This window comes from Sesamum indicum, linkage group LG10 (genome assembly GCF_000512975.1).
Source record: "Sesamum indicum cultivar Zhongzhi No. 13 linkage group LG10, S_indicum_v1.0, whole genome shotgun sequence".
NCBI lineage: Eukaryota > Viridiplantae > Streptophyta > Magnoliopsida > Lamiales > Pedaliaceae > Sesamum > Sesamum indicum.
The window spans coordinates 11951281-11974585 of record NC_026154.1 but is presented as its reverse complement, the minus strand read 5'-3'; the positions used below and the strand labels follow the sequence as shown (position 1 = coordinate 11974585).

At 36.4% G+C, this 23305-nt stretch overlaps 1 protein-coding gene across 1 annotated transcript; it reads right to left on the bottom strand.

The window, feature by feature from the left end:
* On the bottom strand, nucleotides 7768-17270 carry LOC105172362. The gene is made up of 2 exons (XM_011093752.2): nucleotides 15975-17270; nucleotides 7768-10209 (listed from the first exon to the last, which is right to left on the bottom strand). The coding sequence occupies exons 1-2, from the start codon at nucleotides 17059-17061 to the stop codon at nucleotides 8108-8110; spliced, it is 3189 nt and encodes a 1062-aa protein (XP_011092054.1). The 5' UTR covers nucleotides 17062-17270; the 3' UTR covers nucleotides 7768-8107.

The following is a 23305-nucleotide window of genomic DNA, read 5'->3' as shown; positions in this document are numbered from 1 at the left end:
ATATTTGATAGAAAAATTAAATGATTTATATCAAAGTTAAATATATATATATATAACATATTTTGTATAAAAGTTAGATATTATATTTTATGTCATTCTCCCCATCTTCAACAAATCATTTATTTAATATACAAATAAATATTTAATAACAAAAATTAATAATATATAAATATGTATACATATATTTCCCTCCCCTCCCCCCCCATCCCCTCCATCCCCCAACACCACCCCCTCTTTCCATCATGTCCTTTCATTTATAGGAAAAAAAAAAAAAAAATCAAACAACAAACAAGTATTTTTTCAAAGGTAAAATGAATCTTAAAATAATGAGTAGAATCTGTGGAATTTTTCAAAACAACTGCATTCAACAGGACTTGAGCTTGGAAGCTATTGTCGTCTCTTCTTCAAAGATGGCGAACTTGAAAAGTCTACCTCACCATTGTTGCTTGAGGAGTTGGTCAGTTGGTCATTATGTGCAAAAGTGGGGATAATGTGGTAATTTGTTGAAGATATAGGACAAAATCGGAAATTTGTTCTTAATCAACATATAGTGGGTCCGGATGACCATATAATACCAAAGTTGGAATCAGCTATACTGACGGGCGTTAGCTACTAGTACCGAAATGGTTCAAAATAAAGTAAACAAAAGATTAAAAGTGATTAAATAGGATATCCCAACTAATAACTCAAAGTAAAAGTAGCCTATGGAACTGCAAGTCGGAAAGATTGGGTCGATTTGCAGGACATAAAGCAGTTTTGCTACGATCTGCACCAGACGGGCAGCAACTTATGATGCTCGATGAGGTTACGGTGCAGCGAACGGGAGAAAATGCCCTCCAACCTACGGTTTCGTGAGGACAAAACAAGAGTTGATTGATGAGGCAAGAGACAACCTAGAAAAGGCCTAGTGTAGAGTAAGGAAGTAGGAAGTTTGAAAATAGATGTCATATTGAGTTTAATGATGGAAATCAACTGTTGCTGAAATTTACTCCACAAGATGAGTTGATGCATCATAGATTGGTTCCTGAATATGATGGTTCACTTGAGATTGTAAGAAGGTTCGTAGTTAATATAAAAAAAAAAGGTTGGTAGTGTACGTAGCTTACCAGTTGAAGCTGGCGAATAAGCTGAAAATTCATTCAACTTTGGATGTTAGTTTTATGAATTTAATGATAATTTGGTTAATAAAAATAAATATATATTATTTTTCATACGTATTTTCACTGGGAATGATTTATCATCATCGTCATCACAGTTATTATGAATATATATATATATATATATAATTTTCAATTAATAACTTGATAAACCAAGAATATTGTTATAATGCATTAGTATGACATCTCTAACAATTCTAATTCAATGAAAAATTTATAACTAACAATTATATTTAAATGCATTAGTATGGTCCGCTTGTATTAGGGTGTCGCTTGGGTTGTGGTTTTCCTTTATGTAACAACTTTTTGACTCTTTTTTATTTTCTTTGTAACTCTTCCTTGGCTACGAGAGGTATTTTCAACTTATAAGCAATTCTCTTTTCCTCCTCTTCCCATATTATTATTGTTGCATTTCTTTTATATTGGTTTGTGTCAATTATCTTTCATGAGTTAACAAAACATTCAGAGAATGATTAGGTACTCATCGAAGTTAGGTCAAGATTTGTCTCATGTAGAAGATGTCTTGAAAATCATGCATGATGAGAATGTTTCGCAGTCGAGGGGGCAGCGCCATTGTTGGTCGAGGGTGTGTCAAAGCTTGCCTCGGCAAGACCTCCCAGGCGAGGCAATGCGCTTCGGCCCCGCAACCATTCTCACCTGGTTGAGGTCATTTACCTCATTCAAGCTAGTTGCCTCGACCGGAATTTGGTCAAATCCAAACTTCATTGTTGGACGTCAAATGCTTCAAGATTGAATGCGAGGGCAATGTGATGATGAGCATGATTCGCAAGTCTATTTTTGTCCCTTAACAAAGAAGAAGGGTGAGTGATGTCACTTGCTCCCTACCTCCGCAACCTCACAAGTTGCTGTGGGGGCAAGGAATCACGTCACACTATGTCGCATTGTGCCGCATTGTGTACTGCCCCATTGCATCATGTAGCATCGCATTATGTCATCTCATGTCGTGTCTCACTATCTCACATTGTGTCGTGCCCCATTGCGTTGCATCTCACTTTATCATGTCGCATTTTGTCATATCAAGCCACGTGTCAGCGTCCAAGCGTGCCACTTCCCAATTTCATGGTGTGCTATCCAACAACATTACATATATAAACTTATTTGTCAAGTTTAATGGAATATAATGTGCTATGAAGCACTATACTTGCTTTCCAAATTTCATGGGCGAGGCTTCTAGCCTTGACCTGTGTCTGGTTGAGGTGTTTGTCGCCTCGACCTAAATTTTGGTCACTTGGCATAGGTTTCTCCTTATTCCCCCCCTTGTTTCCCATTTTTTTATTTTATCTCCTAGTGGGGTTCGTAATTTTTTTTAATTCAATGGATGATTTTCAAAGTGAAGTCGTAGAATCCCTAATAGAATTGTTTGATCAGCGGCACTTTGACTTTAGATATCGCTTATGACATCGTAGGAAGGATATTTGCTTTTGACTTTGGGGTGTTATGTGTAACACCTCAAAGAAGCTATTTTTCTTTTATTTTCTTTGACTTTGGGGTGTTGTGTATGACACCTTAAGTAAGTCATGTTTCTTTTTTATTTTTTTTAACTTCGGGGTGTTGTGTATGACACCTCAAGGAAGCCGTTTTTTTATTTTTTATTTTGAGGTATTGTATATGACACCTCAAGGAAGTTCGGACTTCATTGTTTTAGGGTTGTCTTGCATAGGTGGCGGTCATTGGACTAGACCCTGCTGTTTCATGCAGGAGAGAATTTTAGCTGGCAAAATGTTCAACGGCCTATTATGTGCTAAGTTGTTCAGGGGCGTATGTTAGCGCTCATGTCTACCTTATGATAATTCAAAATTGGTTAGTTCTGGTTCTTTATCTGCTTACGATAATCTTTATTTCCTAGATAAAATTGCCTCTTTTAATGGATTCTTGCATTTGAGAGTACAAGTTTTACAGTCCCACCACTAAGTTGATTTTCGAGTCAAGAAATGCTCGGTTCTTTGAGGATGGTGGGTTTATGGGAGAAGATAAGGTTAAAAATATAGTCTTTGAAGAGGAATAAATGATATCCCCATGGTACCATAGACATTGTTTAGGATTTCATTTCGAACAGTATTGATGGTACAATAGACCAAAACGATGTCATAGAATCCTCTATCCAGAAAACTATTACAGAAGAACAAACTCCAATACCTACAGAACCTTTGCCACTAAGAAGATCCACTAGAGAGAGAAGTGTATTGTTAGATTATTACATTGTATTTCTCCAAGAACATGAAGTTGATATAGGAACGATGGAGGATAATCATATCAACTTTTGTCAAGCCATGGAATATTCTAACTCTCAAAAGTGAAGTGATGGCATGAATAAAGAGATTAATTCCATGAAAGACAATGACTTTTGGGAACTTGTCCACTTGCCAGAAAGTACGAAGCCTCTTGGTTGCAAATGGATATTTAAAACCAAAAGAGTCCCGAAAGGCAATGTGAAGAGGTATAAAGTATGTCTTGTTGTAAAAGGCTATACACAAAAGGAAGGCATCGATTTTAAAGAGACTTTTTCTCCAATTTATTCGAAAGACTCTTTAATGATTATAATGGCATCTAGTGGCACATTTCGAAAATGGTACTTTACGTTTCATCAAGTGATCATCTCGTTTGGTTTTGAGATGAATTTGGTTGATGATTGTGTGTATCATAGATTTTTTGGGAGTAAACAAATTTTTCTGGTTTTATATGTGGATGACACCTGCTTGCCAGCAACGATATAGGGTTGTTGCACGAAATCAAGAGAATTCTAGCTAAGAACTTTAAAATAAAAGATATTGGTAAAGCCTCTTATGTGTTAGGTACAGAAATACACCAGGATCATTCTCGGGGTATCCTCAAGCCATCACAAAAAAACTATATCGAAAAGGCTTTTAAAAGATATGGCATGAAAGATTGCAAATCAGGCGATACCCCTACGGCTAAGGGAGACAAGTTTCGTCTCAAATAGTACCCTGAGAATAATTTTGAGAAAAAGAGATGCAGAAAATTCCTTACTCTTCAGTAGTAGGGAGTTTTATGTATGCTCAGGTTTGTACGTATCCGGATATTGCATACATCACCGAGATGTTGGGCAGATATTTGAGCAATCCAGGGTTGGACCATTAGAAAGCTTGTCTTACAGTACTTATAGAGAACAAAAGATTACATGCTCACTATTGGAAGACAGATCAACTTGAGATCATTAAGTATACTGACTTCAATTTTGTTGGATGCCAAGATAGTATGAAACCCACATCAAGCAATATTTATATACTTGTTGCAGGAGCTTGGAAGAGTGCTAAAAAGTCTCTTATAGCCTCTTTCAGTATGGCAGCAGAATTTGTAATATACTATAAAGCATCTAATCACGAAATATGGCTACAAAGTTTTTGTTACTGGACTGCACATAGTGGATACTATTGATAAACCACTTAAATTATTTTGTGACAATTAGTCTGCGGTAAGATACTCCAACAACAATAGGAGCTTGACGAAGTCAACGCATATAACATCAAGTTTCTGGTTGTGAAAGAAAGAATATAGAGTGGAGAACTATCTATAGAGCATATTGGAACAAACTCCATGATTGTGTATTTGTTTACTAAAGGATTGCCATCCAAGATGTTTCATGAGCTTACTACTCGTATGGGTGTCATATCACTTCAAAATGCTTAAGGTCTTCAGGATATACAATTTATGTGGGAGTTTGTAATTTATCAAATACTCATGTTAAAGACATTTTTAGTCATTTAGTGTATGGTTGTTAAAGGTCATAATCTACAGAAATGAGCCTTACAGTTTTATTTTTCATACTCTAATTTTATTATGATTAGATCTCAATAAAGTTTAAGGAGGACCAGTTGGAAATAGGCATATTTAGATCACATTGCACAAAATTTTCATGCTCCGTATCCATTGTTAAGATGTGAAGATTGATTTGACATGTTGCCAAAGATATTGAAGAAGTCAAGGATGACCCGGTCCAACTTAGAAATCCCAAGTTGAGTTGGAGACTCTAGGTCCAACTTAGAAATCCCAAGTTGAGTTGGAGACTCTAAGTCAAGTCAAGGATAACCCGGTACAACTTAGAAATTCCAAGTTGAGTTGGAGACTCTAAGTTATGGCTATAAATACTCTTATTGGCATTGTTTTGTAGCGCAGAGTAGAGAGAAAAACATATAAGTTCTTTGTGTAATCGAGAGAGAAAAGAAAGAGTTGAGACGAGAGTGAGTGTTGTCTTTCACGTGTGGTGAAGACTTACATACAGGTGTGTGTGTGTGTTGTACTCCTCAATTTTCCTCCTCTTTGAGTGTTTTCTCCTGGCTTGGTATCGCCCCCAGACGTAGGATTTGTATCCAAACTAGGTTAACAAATTCGTGTGTCTTTTATCGCCTTCATATTCCAGAATGTCCATCTTGACCAGGTCCATTCTCTAACATCCATGTCATGATCCATGTCATTCAGCTATATCAATGTAATGACCATTGATGGGTCAAATTACGATAGATATAAGAAAAGGCCTCCTTGATCCTCATTTGATATGATTGATGGACCGGATTGATTTATAGATACATTGAGGAATGACAACAAAGTTAAGCTCAAAATAATGCACAATTATTAAGGTTTGTACATATAGTCCATTTGGGAGATTGTTGGATTTATTAATCTAATAATATTGGATCCTTAATCCAACGTTTGGCTTATATGTAAAATCATTATATTTTATGGATTATCGAAATTTATGCTCAATAAAGTGATCAAATAAGGTTTCAGTAATTTGAGTTTTAATGTATCTGATAGAATGTGAGCCTTTAATGTGTAGAGACTAATGATAATTTCAGTTTTAATGATGGCTGAAGTTGAAATACCTATTATTATTATCATTATATATATATATATGTATGTCATGGTCCCCAAATCATACGGTACTTCATTATATCTTATGACATTCCATTATCAGAGAGAAAAAGAAAATAAAGAAAATCTGTGCAACCGTGTTGATTTGGAAGGTTGCTGACACGATTCTACTAAGCTCTCTATAGCTATGAATTCAAGTACGCTTTCGCATTTACGATTATCGTATCATCTGATGATCTAATATGATCGGTTGTAAAATTGTATTGATTATTTTTTCACTACTTAGTATTCAAAAAATTCTAATATGATTTTAATTTTATTTAAAAAAATCTCTAGAATGTTTGTCCAATGTCATCCCTCAATTTCTAACATATTCATGCTGTATACATTACGGAGTTCCGCAGATTCCGTCTACTCCAGAGAAAATAGAAGTACGTCAAGGAAAGTGCATTCTCACCTAGGGATTGAAGCATATGATCAGTCAATTCGGGGGACAAAATTTGTCACTTTTTTTTTTTTTTTTATTTTGGTTTTTTTTTTTTTTTTTTGAATTGGTAACAATGACATTTTTTATTATTAATAATTAATATATCAATTATCAACGTCATCAATGACTAAAAATTATTATCAAATAAACCAATATTCACACGTTAACAAAATTTGATCCCATAATTATAATCTTGGCGTATAACTTCCAACGTCACACAAAAAAAAAAAGGATAAATTACAATATTTTTTCTTAAAATTTGACCGAATTACAAATACCTCCTTATTATTTGGAAAACTACCAATACCCTCTTAATTTTAATGGCCGTCTAACAGTTAGTCTTTTCCGTTAGTCTTCGTTAGGTTTTCATCTGTTTTTATGGTAAACTGACCAAAATATCCATATGAACTATGAATTATAATTTTATTTATTTTTTAAAAATTTTAAAATTTTTATTGACTAAGTGGGTAATTTTTTTATGATTTGTCAAAGGAAAAAATACAGTAAGGACATAATTGACAATTTCATACCTCCATCCAAGAATTACATAATTTCATCAAATATTTGAAGAGTATTTATAATGTTTTAAACAACAAAAAAATATTTATAATTATATTAAATTTAAGAAGAAATTATAATTTAACCTAAAATAATTGGAATGTCATATACGGCTGAAGAGCCTACACAGTATCCATTTAATAGGACCCAAGTCCAAACATGAAAAGAGATAACCTACTTAATCAGGCTCGACTTAGAGACGAGATTATTACGTCCATTGGGTGCTTAAACATCCCTCATATACAAACTTAATTAAAAATAATATATATATATATGAAGCATTTAAAAAAAAATACTATTATTATTCATATATATAAATAATTACTCACGTCATCTATGGATTATTTACAAAAATTACTCATATGCATAATTACAAAAGCTATTATTGACAACTAAAAAGTAAGAATAATTTGCTTATTGAAGCCAACCTTTTCGAGGAGTGTATAATTTTTTAAAAAAATATAAGTAAATTATGTAAATGGTATTAATGTTCATAGTAGGTGTACGAGCAACTTTCCAAATATATGAATAGTTTGTATAAATAGACGATAAGTCAGAAGTGGAGATTTAGTTATCCCTACAAATAAATAAAGATGGTAGTAGTGAAGATAAAAAGATCATTCTGTGAGATGCAATGCGACAGAGTCACAGACTTGCCATTTTTAATATAGATATAGTGCCCCATACATACACCAAAAAAAAAAAAAAGAGGAGTTAAAAGGAGACAAGGCAATAATTTCACATGAAAAGAGTAGCAACAGAAAGAGAAAATTATAGAAGTCGGAGGTAGAGAACTCTAACGTTATCACTAACAACAATCTTAATTTTGCATTTGCAAATCTTGACACAGAAACAGAATTTGCTCAACTCATTGTCTTGTTCGTCTCCACAGAACCCACTTTCTCGGATCAACTGGAACCCACTCTCTCAGATCAACTGATTGTCTGGTTCGTCTCCATCCACACCGCACCTCACTGGTTGTCGTTCATCAACTCTGAACTGATTATTTTCGTCCCGTTTCTTAAAAGCGTCATCCTCACTTTTCAATCCAATCTTAAAGAGCATGGTAAGGCGCATAGCCTAATACCTCAGTCAAGTTGGTTACCACTTCCTTGCACCTTATTAGAAGACTTAGGAACTGTTGCGAAATGTCGTTTGTGGGTGTGGCGGGTGGGGCGTTAAGAGATCTAGGTGGTGGCTCAGCAGTAGGCATATTAATTGGAAAGTTTTGGAACTGATGAGCAGGCAAAGGAGTAACAGTGGATTGAGGAACAAATGTTGGCAAATTCTTACTAACAGAATCCATTGAATGTGCATAAGATGATGTACCCTCAGGAAAACTAGAAAGTTGTTCAGTTTTAGTGCTTCCCTCCCCACCCAAAATGAACTTTACACGGGTACCTCTACCATTGCCATTACCGCCTTCTTCAGCAGACGGCTTCTTGAGGCAGGACTTGAGCTGCACCGACTGCTGAGGTGGTTGCACAGTGACTTTCGCAGACGTCCGGTGCTCAAGTGTGGAGTTTCTGGACTGCGTGACCCCAGCTGAGTCTTCCTTCTGAACCCTGACAGGTTCTGATTCCACTGCCTCGGCTCCCACCTCCCTGATGTAGCTCCGCACGTTTGCATTTCCAAATAAGTTGCTGCTTCCAATTGCGAACTTCAACGCAGCTTGTGCATCAACCTTCTGCCGGAAGACCAGACGACATGTGTATGACTTCCAAAACACTCGAGTAGCCGAATGATCAAGGGGACCAAAACGAGCAAATTTTGCTCTCAGCTCTGCACCAGATGGAAGACCCGCACCAGTTGGAAACTTCATGACTAGCATAGTTGGATTGGGCACTCTCGCTGGTTGCTCCATTCTCCTACCAGAATCTAATTTTCCTGCTTTTGTTAGTGTTGGAGGCACATTTTTTTCAGTAATTTCCTTCATATCCCCCCACTGCAATTCAGTAGACCTCTGGGGAATCTTCTTTTCCACAGTTGACAACTTCGACTCGTTTATTATCTTCTTCTTCTTGATGTCCTCTGAGTCAACGAGCTTTTTCTTTTTGTTCACATCCTCTGAGCCATCAAGTTTCTTTCTTTTCTTAATGGCTTCCGGACGGTCGGGTGGAACACGTTTCTTACCACCTTTGGTTGGATCATCAGGCCTGACCGAAGGTCTCGTAAGCTTCACAGATGACTTGTCATTATCACCAGGACCATGCAAAGCAGTAGAAGCAGGTAAGAGATTGGAATGCACTTCACTTGTCTCATTCTCAGTTGGCGGCGATAAAACCAAGCTCTTCTGATATATAAGAGAGCGGTACTTCAAGAAAAATGATAGGGTGATAGATAGGCAATTTCTCTCCTCTCCATGAAATGGATTGAGGGCAAGAGCACGCAGATCTGTCACTAGTTGTTGGAGTTCTACTTGCCCAAGGTCAACTGCTCGCTGTGCCTCCACCAGAGATGAAGAACCGGATACACCATCCTTCTCATTGCCAGGCTGTTTATTAGCATCAAGTGGAACATCAAATAGCATTTCTGGTACTTTCTCCACTGCTACTCCGCTGCTATTAGCAAGAGGCAACTGCACAGGGTCAGTGCTGGTTTCGGCTCTTATTTCTTTCTTTTTCGTCTTCTTCTCAACCAGAATTACATTCTCAGCAGTCAATTCCCCAGTTGGCCGCTCAATGTTTATTTCTTTCTTTCTCTTTTTCTTCTTCTTTTTCTCTTCCTCAATTGGGGTTGCATTTTCAGCATTCAATTCCCCGGCACGCCGCTTGTGTACCTTGACTTTCTTCACTCCACCTTCAACAAGTTTCCTGGAAGCTTCAAAAGATTTGATATCACTGACAATGGATGCCTGATCATTCGTGGGTTGATGCTGACCATCACTGATACCAGATACAGAAGTTTGGTGCATGTGGCCTTTTATGCCAGAGTCCGCTAGCATCCCTGATAACCCCGATCCATCAAGCGAAATTGAAAGAGCAGCGCGGACCGCTTGAGTTGAACTTGCTTTCTTGGTCTTTATGTGATTTGGTTCATCTCGCCGTTTAAAAAGATATTTGTCCTTCTCCAGTTGCTCTTTCGTTTTAGGACTTTTTGCAGAGAGTTTACTCTTACCAAGGGCTTCAGCAATCACCAGTCGGCCACTCAATGGAGCTGTAAAACATAGAAGAACAAGAAAGATGAGACAAAAACCAGAATATAGTAAAGGAAAAGCTCAGAAATATTAAAACATGAAACTGGTTATTTACATGAGAAATATACCATTAACACCAGAAGCAGGCTTAAGGCGGAAGAAGATAAAAAAAGAACCACAAATTACAGGGATGCTTTAATATCAACAATTGTCTAGCATGAACCAGATAGCAAGCAAATCAGCTCTTGGCACAAATCACAAATAGGTCCACAAGCTTAGAAAATAGATAATGAACCTAACAAATAAAATCAACAAGCAAAAATATCAAGTGAGAGTCTAACTATAATAATTGATTCCTCGATTAATTAGTTGCTTTGAAACAAATGTCTTCAACAAATTTGTAATAACATAGTACATAAAACACCATATGTAGCCAAATTTCTTGTAAATATGTGCAAGCTAGTCAAGATTAAACTTGAGGTAGAAGCTAGTGTGAACTCAGAATGTTAACCTAACAACCCAACTGTAAGGATCTTTCATTTAGTTATATTTATGATATAATTCACAATCTAATGCTGAATATATACAAGTACATACAAATAAAAGCAAATATGTGTGTATCAAGCTAGTCGAGTTCAATTTGTCTTTGTTCTATACAAGTTCACGCAATTCAGTTTGTCAACAATCAAATCAAGTTCGAAATAAAATCACGCTCACAAAAAATTCAACCGAACGTTTACAATGTGATTCGTCTACACAGTGAAAAACTCACTTGGGATGCATTATACCCTTTACACTTTGTCTATTTGATCTAACTGCAAATCTACATAACATGTTGAAAGCATGGAAGAAGCTATGTCACTGCCTAATCAAGAAATCCACCTGGTAACATTAACTTATTAGAGCTCATTTAATTGAACAGCCGACCAGTCATACTTGTTAAGGGTGCATGGCAAGCCATGGTGAAAAGGAGCCGAGACGCCATGGCACACCGACAGCACACCTTTCGACAAATTTACAGAAATATATACCATTATATTTTTCAATAATAATAATGTCAAACAATTAAATATAGAAACTAGAGACAACTTTGGTTAAAAAAAATAAATTCAGCAAAAATGAAATACCCATATAAGAAATATGTAAAAGAATTATTTATTTTATTTAACAATTTACTTGTGTATCTAACAATTATTTTATTTATTCCTTCAGAAATTTATTTAACAACCATAACAAGAGAAATCAACAATTTCTTTATTTAGCAAATTACTTGTATGTTATAGAAAGAAACTTGAGTTACAGCATTAAATAATTACAACAAAGAAAAATAATTATCAAGTAATCAACAGTTTACGGAAAAAATGGGAAAAAGATAACTAATAGGCCTCCAAATTGGATCTTTTGTCTTTGATAGAAAAGAAAACAGAAAAAGGAAGGACCAAAGAAGAAAACAAGAAGGCGAAAAAGAAAGAGATGGAAGTAGCATATGGAAGAAAGAAGGGAGAAAATAAAAGGGGAGAAAGAGAGAGAGAAGAAGAAGAAGAAAGAGAAAGAAGAAAGAAGAACAAAAGAAGAGAACAAGAAAGAGAAGAAAGAAGACATGGGAACCATGCTGCCACTGTTGGAGAGAGAGGCTGGTGCAGATTGGGTTTTCTCCTCGATCTTTGTTTCTGGGCTTTAGATTTTCTTTTTTTTTCTTTTTCACAACAAAAAATTGATGGCCCCTCCCAGCGCTTCTAAGGCTGGGATTCACCAGGCGAACACCATGTCTGGGCCAGGCCACAGCGGCACAGCCCACCTCCATTATTGGAAGATGAACTGAGTTCTCGCCTTTTGTGCCACACACCAAGACACACCTTTTAGAACTATGGTCTAGCTGAGCTGAATATACAAGCTTACTATAAAAAAAATGACAACTTGAAATACTTCCCAGAAGGCATTTATCTAACTCATAATCCTGTTCCACTCCACCAAATTTAACAAAATCAAACCCCCTATTTTTGTCATTATTCAACTCCACTTGTTCATAAAATTTGTCGAACATCCATGTCCTACTTTGTGGCATAGTTCTCAATTATCAAGTCCAAAGTAGGTACTTAGTCCAAAATGAAAAAATTCACCAGATTCTCACCTACAAATTCAACACAAGGTAATTGGAAATTTTCAACACATGCTTGAGTGCATTTCGGAAGAAAGAGACATGCTTATGTCTTGCAAAATGTTCCTTATAACTATAGCTGAAGAGGTAGACAACAATATATGTTCTATGCGTATTGTGACCTGAAATAGAGAAAAGGAAACCAGGATGACTTTTAAGTCAAAAGTGCACATAGTTTGGTCATAAGTAATTCACGAAAACAACATCTGCAGGCATTTAATGAGGAAAAACGGCGGCCAAGTATTCGGAAAAAACCTTTCAGTTGAAACTCGAAACCAACCTCAGCAAATCCTACAGTCAAGATTAATCATATCCAACTTATGTGCAAAATTATTTAATGCATCAATTAAGTTGCCAAATGTGGCAAACAGGTGAAACAATAACTTAGCCTGAGCCGACTGCTACATTCGCCTATTTCAATTCTATACATAGAAAAAAAAATCAATTCAAGAAATCCCAGAGTAACAACACATCATCAATATAATTTCTCTTATCTCCTAAACAAAGCTCCATAAATTGTTGGCGCTAGCATATCTTGAACATTATCCATGATCCACAAACCAGGGCAGGCATAGATCTCCATCATAAACAAAATTTCAACCTTTATTGAGGTTGCATCACGTTAGATGAGGATTCACCTAGAAGCTCTGCGCATTAAGTCTAGTAAAATAAGACAATTTTAACTATAAAAAGAGTGTTACTTAATACTTATAAGATAGTACTACAGTTTATATTGGTTTATCGAAACGGAACTTTTTCATTCACTCAACCAAGGGATTGGTCAACCCTTGTGTCTGATTTTGAACTCAAGAGCTAACTTCATCTGCTTTGTTTTGATGTTTTATGTTTGATATTTATCTATGTAGTGTTATCTTAACTCGCCTTTTGTCTGTGTTCAAGTTTATCTAATGTTTCAGTATTTTGTTTTATGCGAAAGGTGCACCGCAGGAAGAGAAAGAAAGAAAGAAAGATTTGCATTAGAGAAATCAAGTGTTCAAGACATCGAGTCCTCTTCAATTCATTGGAGATAGTTCCGGACATGGAACTGTTATTGAGCACTAATTTGATTTTCAAGGATTTCATGGAAAATCTAACTCAGCCCTCCTATACAACATTTTCATGGGACTAAAAACAGTACAGTTCACCAAGGGATGGTCAACCCTTGCGTTGGATTTTTGACTAGCTAAAGCTACTTTCACCAGTTTTGCTTTGGTGTTTTATGTTTTATATGTAGTGTTACCCATCTTATCTTATCTTGGGGTTCGATTGGTTCAAGTAAGTGGAAAAGGGAAGTGGAAGGGGGAGGGAAGTGAAAAGGGGAGGGGGAGGGAAAGAATAATAGTTTTCCTTTAAGGGATGATTGGAAGGGAAGTAAATCTCTATACCCTTATTTAGTACAAGGAAAATAGATTGAGAAGAAAAGACTAACTTTTATAATTTTACTAAATTACGCTTTTCACTTTGTATCAGAAAATAAATAAATTAATATTATACTAAAATTAGTATAATTTTAGTATATCAAAAATTTAAAAATCTTATTAATAAAATATTTATTAAATAAGAATAAGAATATTTTTATTAATAAAATATTCATCAAAATGAGTATTATTCATTTATACTAAAATATTTAGTTTAAGTAAATAAAAAAATTACTAACAAGATTGTTTTACCTGATTGTTGACTTCGATGCAGTAGTTTTTCAGCGATTCTGTTATTTTTTCTTTGGCACTTATGTACGGCATTATCAACGAGAAAAATAACTGGAGAGAAATCATATATATATATACATAGATATATATGGGTAATAGAGTAAATAAAGCAAAAACTGTACTTTTTTTATCTTTTCACCTTATACTTCCACTTTTCAGCCCAATTTTAGACGAAAACAAAATTGTACTCTGGAGGAGTTTCATATAACATCGAGTTTTACTTCACCTCCATCTCTTCCTCCTAACCAAACACAAGTATCTCTTATACATCCATTTTTACTTCCACTTCTCTTATTCCTCCATTTTTCACTCCAACCAAACACACTCTTAAGTTGGGCTGTTGCTTGCGTTCAAGTTTTGCTTTATACCAAAGGTGTGGTAAGAAAAAATATCACGTGACTGGCAGTATCACGAACTTTTTCGTTTGGCATGAAGTGAGACAAAGAAAGATATGTATTAAAACACATCATTACTAGAAGATATAATATGATTTGTATACATCTCCTAGGATTGTTATATTTGGTAGGAACCACATGATATACTTTGATTTGTAAGTCCTGTCTCTAGATATAGAGATCCGTCTTGTTAGGTAAATACAACATATTTTTATTTCTCTAATTTCCCACATGGTATAAAGCAGGTTGTATAAATAACTATATATTATATAAATTTGTTTATTTTAAGAGAAACAAAAAGAAAAGAAACAAAAAAGGAAAGAGAGAAGAAACAATGTATGAAACCCTAATTCTTGACTGTGCAAGCCACTAGCCAATCAAGACAACCGACAAACATCCCTTCCCCTACCACCAATAATTGTTGCACAGAGACAAAAGGGCATCGGTCAGGCCTAGTGCTTAGTGCTTCTAGCTCTTGTTGACTGAAATCAGCTCCCCTTGTAGCACCCAAGTGTGACAACCACAAGGCATTTTTTCCACGAATTCTGCAGCAAGAAAATTGGCGACATGGACAAAAGCTCCGCTGCAGCAAAAATGCGTCTCTATTCTCTTCTGGTAACCCCACCCACCCGCTACACCGGTGTTCACTACACATGCGACTACGCGCACCCCTTTCGCAAACACATTGTATTAACGAAATGTGCCAGATGTCTAGTCCTCTACAATTCATTGGATCCAGTTCCAGGTCCGAAGTTATTGCTCCCTAATTTGAGGGTTCAAGGATTTCTTGAGGCTCAGCCCTCTTCTATGACAAGAACTTGTACCAAGAAGTCATTATGTCTTCGTTTCCCTGTTTTTCTTTCTTCAATTTATCTTTTGTTCCCTAATGTTAAATATTATGTTAGATATATCATCTTAAGTATTAAGGTGAAGATGTAGGAGCCACGACTCTTTTGTTTGCTTTGTATTGCCTCATATACTCCTTATTGGGCGTTTGCCCTCTAGTCACATTGCATAAGAAATTAACTATCAGAGAACAAGGAAAACTGGAAAACATATTTAAATCCCATCCACATCTCTATTAACTACCTCCACAAAGATAAAAGCCACCAAAGATAAGATTCTAGATTCCATTAACACATACACATTACTTCTGAAGCTTGTTCCTAGGATAGCCATCTGTCCTTGGTCATGCCATTCCTCAAAGAATAAAAGAAAACTATTCCAAACTTCTCTGTGTAGGCTCTAGCACATTATTAATTATTCAAACGGTAGTTGTATTTCCTTTTGACTCAGTGATTTAATTTTTCTGGTACCATAATGTTGCCTTATCAACTTAGTTTCATGTCATGATCTTATTGCTGTTATCAAAGAATAAAGATAATAAGTAAAAGATGTATTTAGCTGGACAAGTCATCAGATGGTAAAAGTGAACGGCAAGGAAGCATCACACTGCATGGCAACATTAAATTCTGGAGATATAAATCCACAAATGTATCGAAACATCATCATAAAAGAAATACCTTTGGATGGATCCACAGCCACCGGTGCACTGGGCCTAGGAGGGCGAACTGGCACCATTCCAAAGGCCTGTGCATATGTCTCATCAAACTCTTCATACAGTGCTTTTCTGCATGCCAGAACTGTGGCCTTGTTCTTGATAAACCCAATGGTCCGATTTTGGTTAGCGATGGGTGTCAAAGCCAAATGCTGAACAAAAGAAAGCATCTCTATTGGCTGAAATGTTTCTCTTGCCTTATTTATCTGAGTCAATGAATAAACCCCAGGCTCATAATCGCCCACGTCCACAACAAAGTTACCCTGGACACTAGAGGGCCAGAAATTGAACTCATTTCTACATCGGCAGGCCAAAGCCAAGCTCCGTCTTCTTGATAACTCATCTACAGCTTCCTCCACCGCCTTCACAAAAGGCCGTGAGGATGTTTGCTGAGACTTCTCCGCAAAGTTCTCTTCGAAAGGAACCAACTCCCCTGGTTGAAACCATCCATAGCTACTGTCCCCAAAAAATGCTACCAACACGTGGCCCTCTCGCTTACTTCTCCTAACAGAAGGAGAAGCAAGCGCCTCATTATAAATGTGTCCAGGCCACCACGGGTGCGATTTCACCTTACCCCACACCATATCTCCAATTTCATACCCATATCCAACAGCCTCACCCAATCCTTTAGCGGCAAACTGGTCAAATTCCGACAAAATTGAATCATAATCCTCCGCCGCACTTTTTACTCTCTTATCAGAATTACCGTTCCGTAAATCAGCCTTCTTTTTATCATCAGTGTTCCCCCTTAAAACAGAAGAACTAGGCTGATTCTCCAGAGCACCGCCACTCGCATCTCCGCGTCTAATTTCCTCCTCTTCTAGCTTCAAAACCCTAGATTCACTCATATTGCTAGAAACCCTCGTTTCAACTGATCCATCGGCGTCCGCCAGTGAAACCCTAGCTGCTCCGTCAGTGGAACCCACTGCATCTAATCCCAAGCGTGCCCCGGAATCACCCCCACCAGTTGAAACAAAGGTACGCTCGTCGCCAACGGAGTCGGTTCTCTGACCCGACGGCGATTCAGGACCGCCGTTGCTGCTGGCGCTCATCACCGATACCGTCCCGGACACAAACAGCCTACTGTTTCAACCCTAAACTTTTGATCGAAATTTCAAACAAGAAAAGAAATGATTAAAAATATGTATGAACCGAGCGACGAGGGAAGATGGTTATAATTTGGAAAATGTGGAACCCTAGAGAAGAGGAAGAGAGGGTGCGGTGCCGAAGGGGCTCCAGCTGTTATCTTTTATTGTTGTAATATTTTTGCTGCAATTTTCTACTTATTATCAAACTATATTTTAAATTACAGTATTGTTAATTGTTTTAATATTATCTACTGCATTTATTTACTTATTACAATTATTATCACATTTTATAATAATTAATGCTATTAATTGTTACTTGTTTTAATACTATCAGCTGTATTTTTCTGTCTTACAGTTATTGTGACAATTTATTTTAAAATGTAATAATTAATGCTATTTCATTGTAAATACTCATTTGCATTTTATAATTACTATAGTTATTTCACATTTTATTTTAAATAAATATTTTAAGCTATTCCTTTTTAGGTGTTTCAATATAATCTGTTGTATTTTTTACTTATTACGGGTATCATATCGCATGTTGTTTGAAATTACAATAATTATTCACGATTAATTTTGACTTTTTGTTTATATTCGCTCTCTATGCTTTTGAAACAAATCATATGAAATATAATTACATGTGTTTGTGATCTAGAAAAATTTATATGTATGATATTCTTAAATGCCATGTCCATTAGCATCATATTATTTCGAAAGGTTGTTTAAGTATCTTAAAATTTTTGGAATATAATATTTTTAGGATACTTAGACAATCTTTGGAAGGTCTAACCTGGAAAAGATGAACTAGCATTTCAATGCATCAGTCAGTTATTTTCTTTAACAAAAATAAAGTAAGAATACTAAGAAAAGCATGAGAACTAGGAAGTTTGGTGGTGAGTCATGTAGAGATTGTGTGAAATACGGCTACAACAGTAATGCTATATAGAAAACTAAGTGTTGGTGAGCAAACTCTCTGCGTGAGAGTAGAAGTGAAGTTGAAAAATAAAGTTATCTTTCTTGACTTGCCTAATTCCTATTTATAAGAGTAGGACAAGAGAAATTGGGAAGTTGTTGAGGGTGGTTTAGAAATCTACAGATTCCTTGAGATGTCTATTTTCCCATGAAGTAATCGATTTGGTTGTATACCACATCATATATGTCCCATGAGAACAAGAATAAAACCTCACAGTAAAATGTAGTTGATAAAGGGGAAGTGCTTACCTGTCAGTTTCATCCAGCAGGCTACAGTTGTCAAGTTTATTCTTGTTGTCGTGCCTTTGTAGTGATGTGTCATTCGAAGTGTGAAATGTGGCTAACATGTCCGCTTAGCTAGATAGGCCTCCAATAGGCTGGATTCTAGCCTGGAGTAATTACTAATTCATTAGCACGCTGAAGGTCTATGCTGGTCGGGCTTTTTGTTTGGTAGTCTATTGATGTCACTCTAATTGCACTTGACTTTTCGGGTCGGGTCAATTGGGCTGAATCCTCTTCTTGGGCTTGAAAAAATGGAGACCCCTAGTATTATCACTCTTCTCCACTGTAGGAGTGCCATACTTTTATGGATGCCTAGAGTAGAATCTTAGTCTTACAAATTCTTTTTTGTTTTTCGTATTGTGCTTAGGAAAGGTTTCTACCTGGGTCTTGTGCTGCTAGAAGAGGGGTTATGCCATGTTGAGCTATGATAATAATTAGTTGTGTTAAAGTGATGATCAACTATGTTCGGCTCAAATCATGGTTAATTAGGCTATGCGAATATCCTATTTTCCACCTAAGCGAGTTTCTCAAATCTGCTCCTTTTTAGAAAATAAAGAGTTTTAGATAATATTAGTTAGGGTTGACCTAGCAACGAGGAGTCAAGATAGCTTCTTATCCACTTCCTATTCATCATTGTAGCACAATTGGCGTAAAAAGCCCCGGATTCTTTTGCAAGCAAATCTTTAAGGAGGCGATAGTCTCATCTTTTCGTATGAGCTCCAAATAACTGATTGATAAGATATTTATGATTTCTTTTTAGGGCGCTGCTTCAACTTATCTTAGAGAAAAAAATATATATATTTTCTTTTCCTTCACTTACTCATGTTTTTCCTTGTTAGTTATAAGTCTTCTTTCCTTTGGCAATCTTTCCTTGTTCCTTTTTCCTAGTTTTCTTAGTCTTTTTTTTTTGGTAAATGTAAGTTTCATTAATAAAATAAGATCGTACAGTACAACAGTGCTCAACTGGTGGTTTCTCCCTCGACAGGCCAAGGGATACGTCATAATCTATATAACGCACATGAACTAACAGAACAAGATAAATTAACACTGATGATCCTCTGTCTAATATCTTCCACGATAATGGTGGCTATTATATTCGGTGGTCGCTCCGTATGCTCAAAGCGTCTCAAATTTCGTTCCCTCCAAATGTGGTAAATGCAAGCAGCCAGGAGTGCACGATAAGCCAAGTTAATATATGTTTTCCTCTCCATTTCCTTGCAGCCCACTCAATGTCCCGTGACCACTCTCTATTAGGCCATTCAAATCGAACAATCCGCCGAATCGCTGTCAGGCAACTTCTGGCATAACGACATCGAAAGAATAAATGAGTATGTGTCTCCATTGCGCCCTCATCACATAATATACAGGCGCTTAGATATGATAGCAATGGTTTATCAGCTGTTGATAGTTTTCCCAAAATCGCAAGTCATAAGATGAAATTATGCCTGGGGATCTTCAGAGAACCCGAGAGTAGTGAAGACCAACCTACTTTGGGTCCCGGTGGGTCCAATAGCCTGTAAAGAGATGCAATTGTAGGTCGTCCAGTCTCAAATCGCCAAATAATACGATCTGTCTCGCCATGAATTATTGGCAATGCATGCAAAATTTCCAAGCACTCAATGTCCATAACGAGAGGCCAATGCCATTGCCCCTCTATAATAGCACTATTGAGCTTGTCCGTCGTTCGAAGCCCAAGCATACGTGGACCCTGTAGGAATCTCTCAATCAGTTTTCTTAGTCTTTCCCCTATTTTCTTGGGTAATCTCTTTTTACCCATCTCCTTCAAATATTTTCATCCCTTTCAGACAATGTAGATGAGTGAATAATGGAAGATGTGATGGTGCACCTGGTGAGTTTGTCCTTTTATAGGAGAGGTGACTCCTACTAGTATTCCAATTCCATCAAATTTTGCTTTTCAGCACAACAGAGGGGAGAGTGATGGTGGAGAGGAGGAGAACAACAAGAAGAGAGGGAGAAAGGATGTGGGATGAAGGAAGCTTGTCTCTTCAGGGTTAAGGCATATAGGATTTATCATTCTAAACTTCCTGAGCAGTCTAAGCTACATATCATGGTGAGGTTTGAGATCCCTTTAGTTTCGGGATTAAGGTCCCAACTGCTGAAGACTAACCTCATAACCCTCCTGAGGCTTCCTCTATTTCTACATAGCCCTTTATATATTCCCTTGTCGTGTGTTGAACAAATGTATTTTTGTGTTTTTAATTAAACCACCCAGAGGTGGGTAAATTTTTTTTGGGCAGTGTTTTCAGAACCAGAAAAGACCAGCCGGTTCAACCATAACCGGCCATGTGTTCGGCCCAATGCATATATCCAGAATCCTCATGGTCAATACCAGTGAGGATCAGCCAAAACCAGTGACACGATAACCAATTAAAATTGATTTTGATCATTAAAAAGATATATATTATCTAGTGAAATTTAAGTATTTTTTAGCTTAAGCTATTCATATTTATAGCCAAAAGGGTTTAAGCTTCAATTACGTTTTCAATATGGGACAATTAACTTTGTTAAGCTTTTCCATCCCATATTTATAGTCTAAAGTGTTAGATTTTGTCTTATACTTTTTCAATGTGGGACAATAAGCTTGACATAAATTTTTTCATATTTATAGTTTAAAACCTTTACATGCCTTATACTTTTTCAATATAAGCTTAGTTTAAGTTTTTTCATATTTATAGTTTAAAGTGTTTAAGTTTGTCTTATATTTTTTCAATGTGGGACAATAAGCTTGGATTAAGCTTTTCTATGTTTATAGTCTAAAGTGTTTAAATTTGGCATATACTTTTTCAACATAGGACAATAAGCTTGGTTTAGAATTTTCATATTTATAGTTAAAAGTCTTTAAGTTTTGTTTATACTCTTTTAATGTGGAACAATAAGCGACATCCAACAACCAGTAGGGTTTAATAAATTGATATGTTACAAATATATATATACATGTATATAATATACTCCTGATTAAGCGATATTTTTTTATTCTATCCGACCGGTTGGACCAATGACCCGATAGCTTATCCGGTTCAATCACTAATCCGATTTTCAAAATATTGTTTCTGGGTTCCTGTCTCTTCGATATTAGAAAATAGATACAACGGGGGGGGGGGGGTCCTAACCCCTTAAGTTTGGGGGGGGGGGTCCTAACTCCTTAAGTTTTCTAGGAAAGCTACAAATAAGGAGTACTACTACTTACAATATAGTCAAAAAGCTCATAAATGACAACTATACTCCCTTACAAAAGAAACCTAAGAAAGTATAAATAAGGAGTATTATTCCCTTATAATCAAAGGCTAATCTAGGTTCCCTATAAAACAATAGAAATTGAAGTTCAGCATCTGACAGTTCAAAAAAAATTTTGCCGCATGATCAATATCTTAAAAAATTTGCCCAACAAGAATCCTGCAAAAGGAGAGTTCTCCAAAAGAGAAAAAATGGCCATAGGTTAGAATAAAAGCTCGTCACATCAAAACCTCTAGGCCAAGGCAAAATAATAGACAAAATAATAAGGAGCACCAACTCCAAACACCGATACTTGCTACTCACAAAAAATAGAATGAAGTATGCAGGGTGAGCCTCAATAGTCCAACAAAGAAGAGCAAATAAGGACCAGTAGTTATTAACAAAAAATTAAGAATGACTCTTATATCCACATATCTGCTGCTCACAAGAATAGCATAAAATATGCAGGGAGAACATCTCCTGAAAAAAAATATCAACAATCCAGCGGAGGGGAGCAATATCTCAATAATCACTCCAGCGAGGAAGAGCAACATCTTAATCATCCAGCAATAACAAACAAAAAGTGTAAGGGGAACAGTTCTTATCATATACCTACTACTCATAAGAATTGAATAAGGTATGCAAGGAAAGCACTTCTCAAAACAGATATCAACAGACTAGAAGAGAAGAACAAATGATGCCATCTCTATCATTTAATAGTTGAAGTACCAACAATTTCATATTAGATGCTTTAAATGAAACTAAAGGTACTAAAAATATCAAACTCTAATAAAATGTAGAGACACAAGCATCAAGTTTAAGCATACCTTTGGGAATACGTGTGATGAGATCTGGAGTGAGAATGGTAAATTGTTTTGATAAGCAAGCTTGACTGGCAAAGTCATCTGCCACTTGGTTACCTTCTCTAAAAATGTGTTACAGCCTAGATTCAATTTGGGAGAGGAGACTTCTGATTTTCTGCATGAGGGTTTGAAGGTACCAAGCTCCTTGATATGGAGAAGAAATGAGGTAAGGGTGATGAGGCCATCTATTTCCACCCAAATCTTCTTCATGTCCCTTTCAATGCACAACTGAAGACCTTTATATGTAGCTTTTAGTTCTGCAACTGTATTCAACAGGCTTAGAGGTTCCTGAAATGCCAAAGCAGTTCGTCCTTGATGGTCTCTAGCAATACACTAGCTCTTGAAATGTCTGGATTACCTTTAGAAGCTCCACAAGTGTTCACTTTGAACCACCCAACTTGTGGCTTTTTCCATGAACAATGGAGAATTTAGATTGCTTCTTCTTTAGAGGAAGGGGGATTTTTAGGAGAGAGGCAACAAATTTGTCCCCTTTCCAGTGAGACGGTTTTATGAGATTAGTTTTATTAAGGAGCTGGAGATAGTTGAGAATCTTGAAGATGATGAAGCTAGATTTAAAGGATGTTCCCTCATATTTAGCTGCATTGTGAATTGTCCATATCTCCATAGGATCAATGAAGGTATAATAATCCTTAACATGAAGTTGAGAGGATATATCTCGCTTCCAAGCCTGAAAGAACATGAAAAAAATCTCAATGAAGGGAAGGTTGAGTTGAAACTTTGTTGCGAAGAAGTTCCAAGCTTCAACTAGCACTTTACTGTGGAGAAAGAGATGAGGAATAGTTTCCTTCTCCTTAAGGCAGTAGACACATCTAGAGATAATAGGATTGCCTTTCTAT

Bases quoted from the DNA above. Each gene is read 5' to 3' on its own strand.
- LOC105172362 (XM_011093752.2), bottom strand. From the start codon at position 17,061: ATGAGCGCCAGCAGCAACGGCGGTCCTGAATCGCCGTCGGGTCAGAGA. The intron at 10,210-15,974 runs GTATTTCTTTTA...TATGTTTTACAG, and splicing joins GGCTGTGGATCCATCCAAAG to CTCCATTGAGTGGCCGACTG.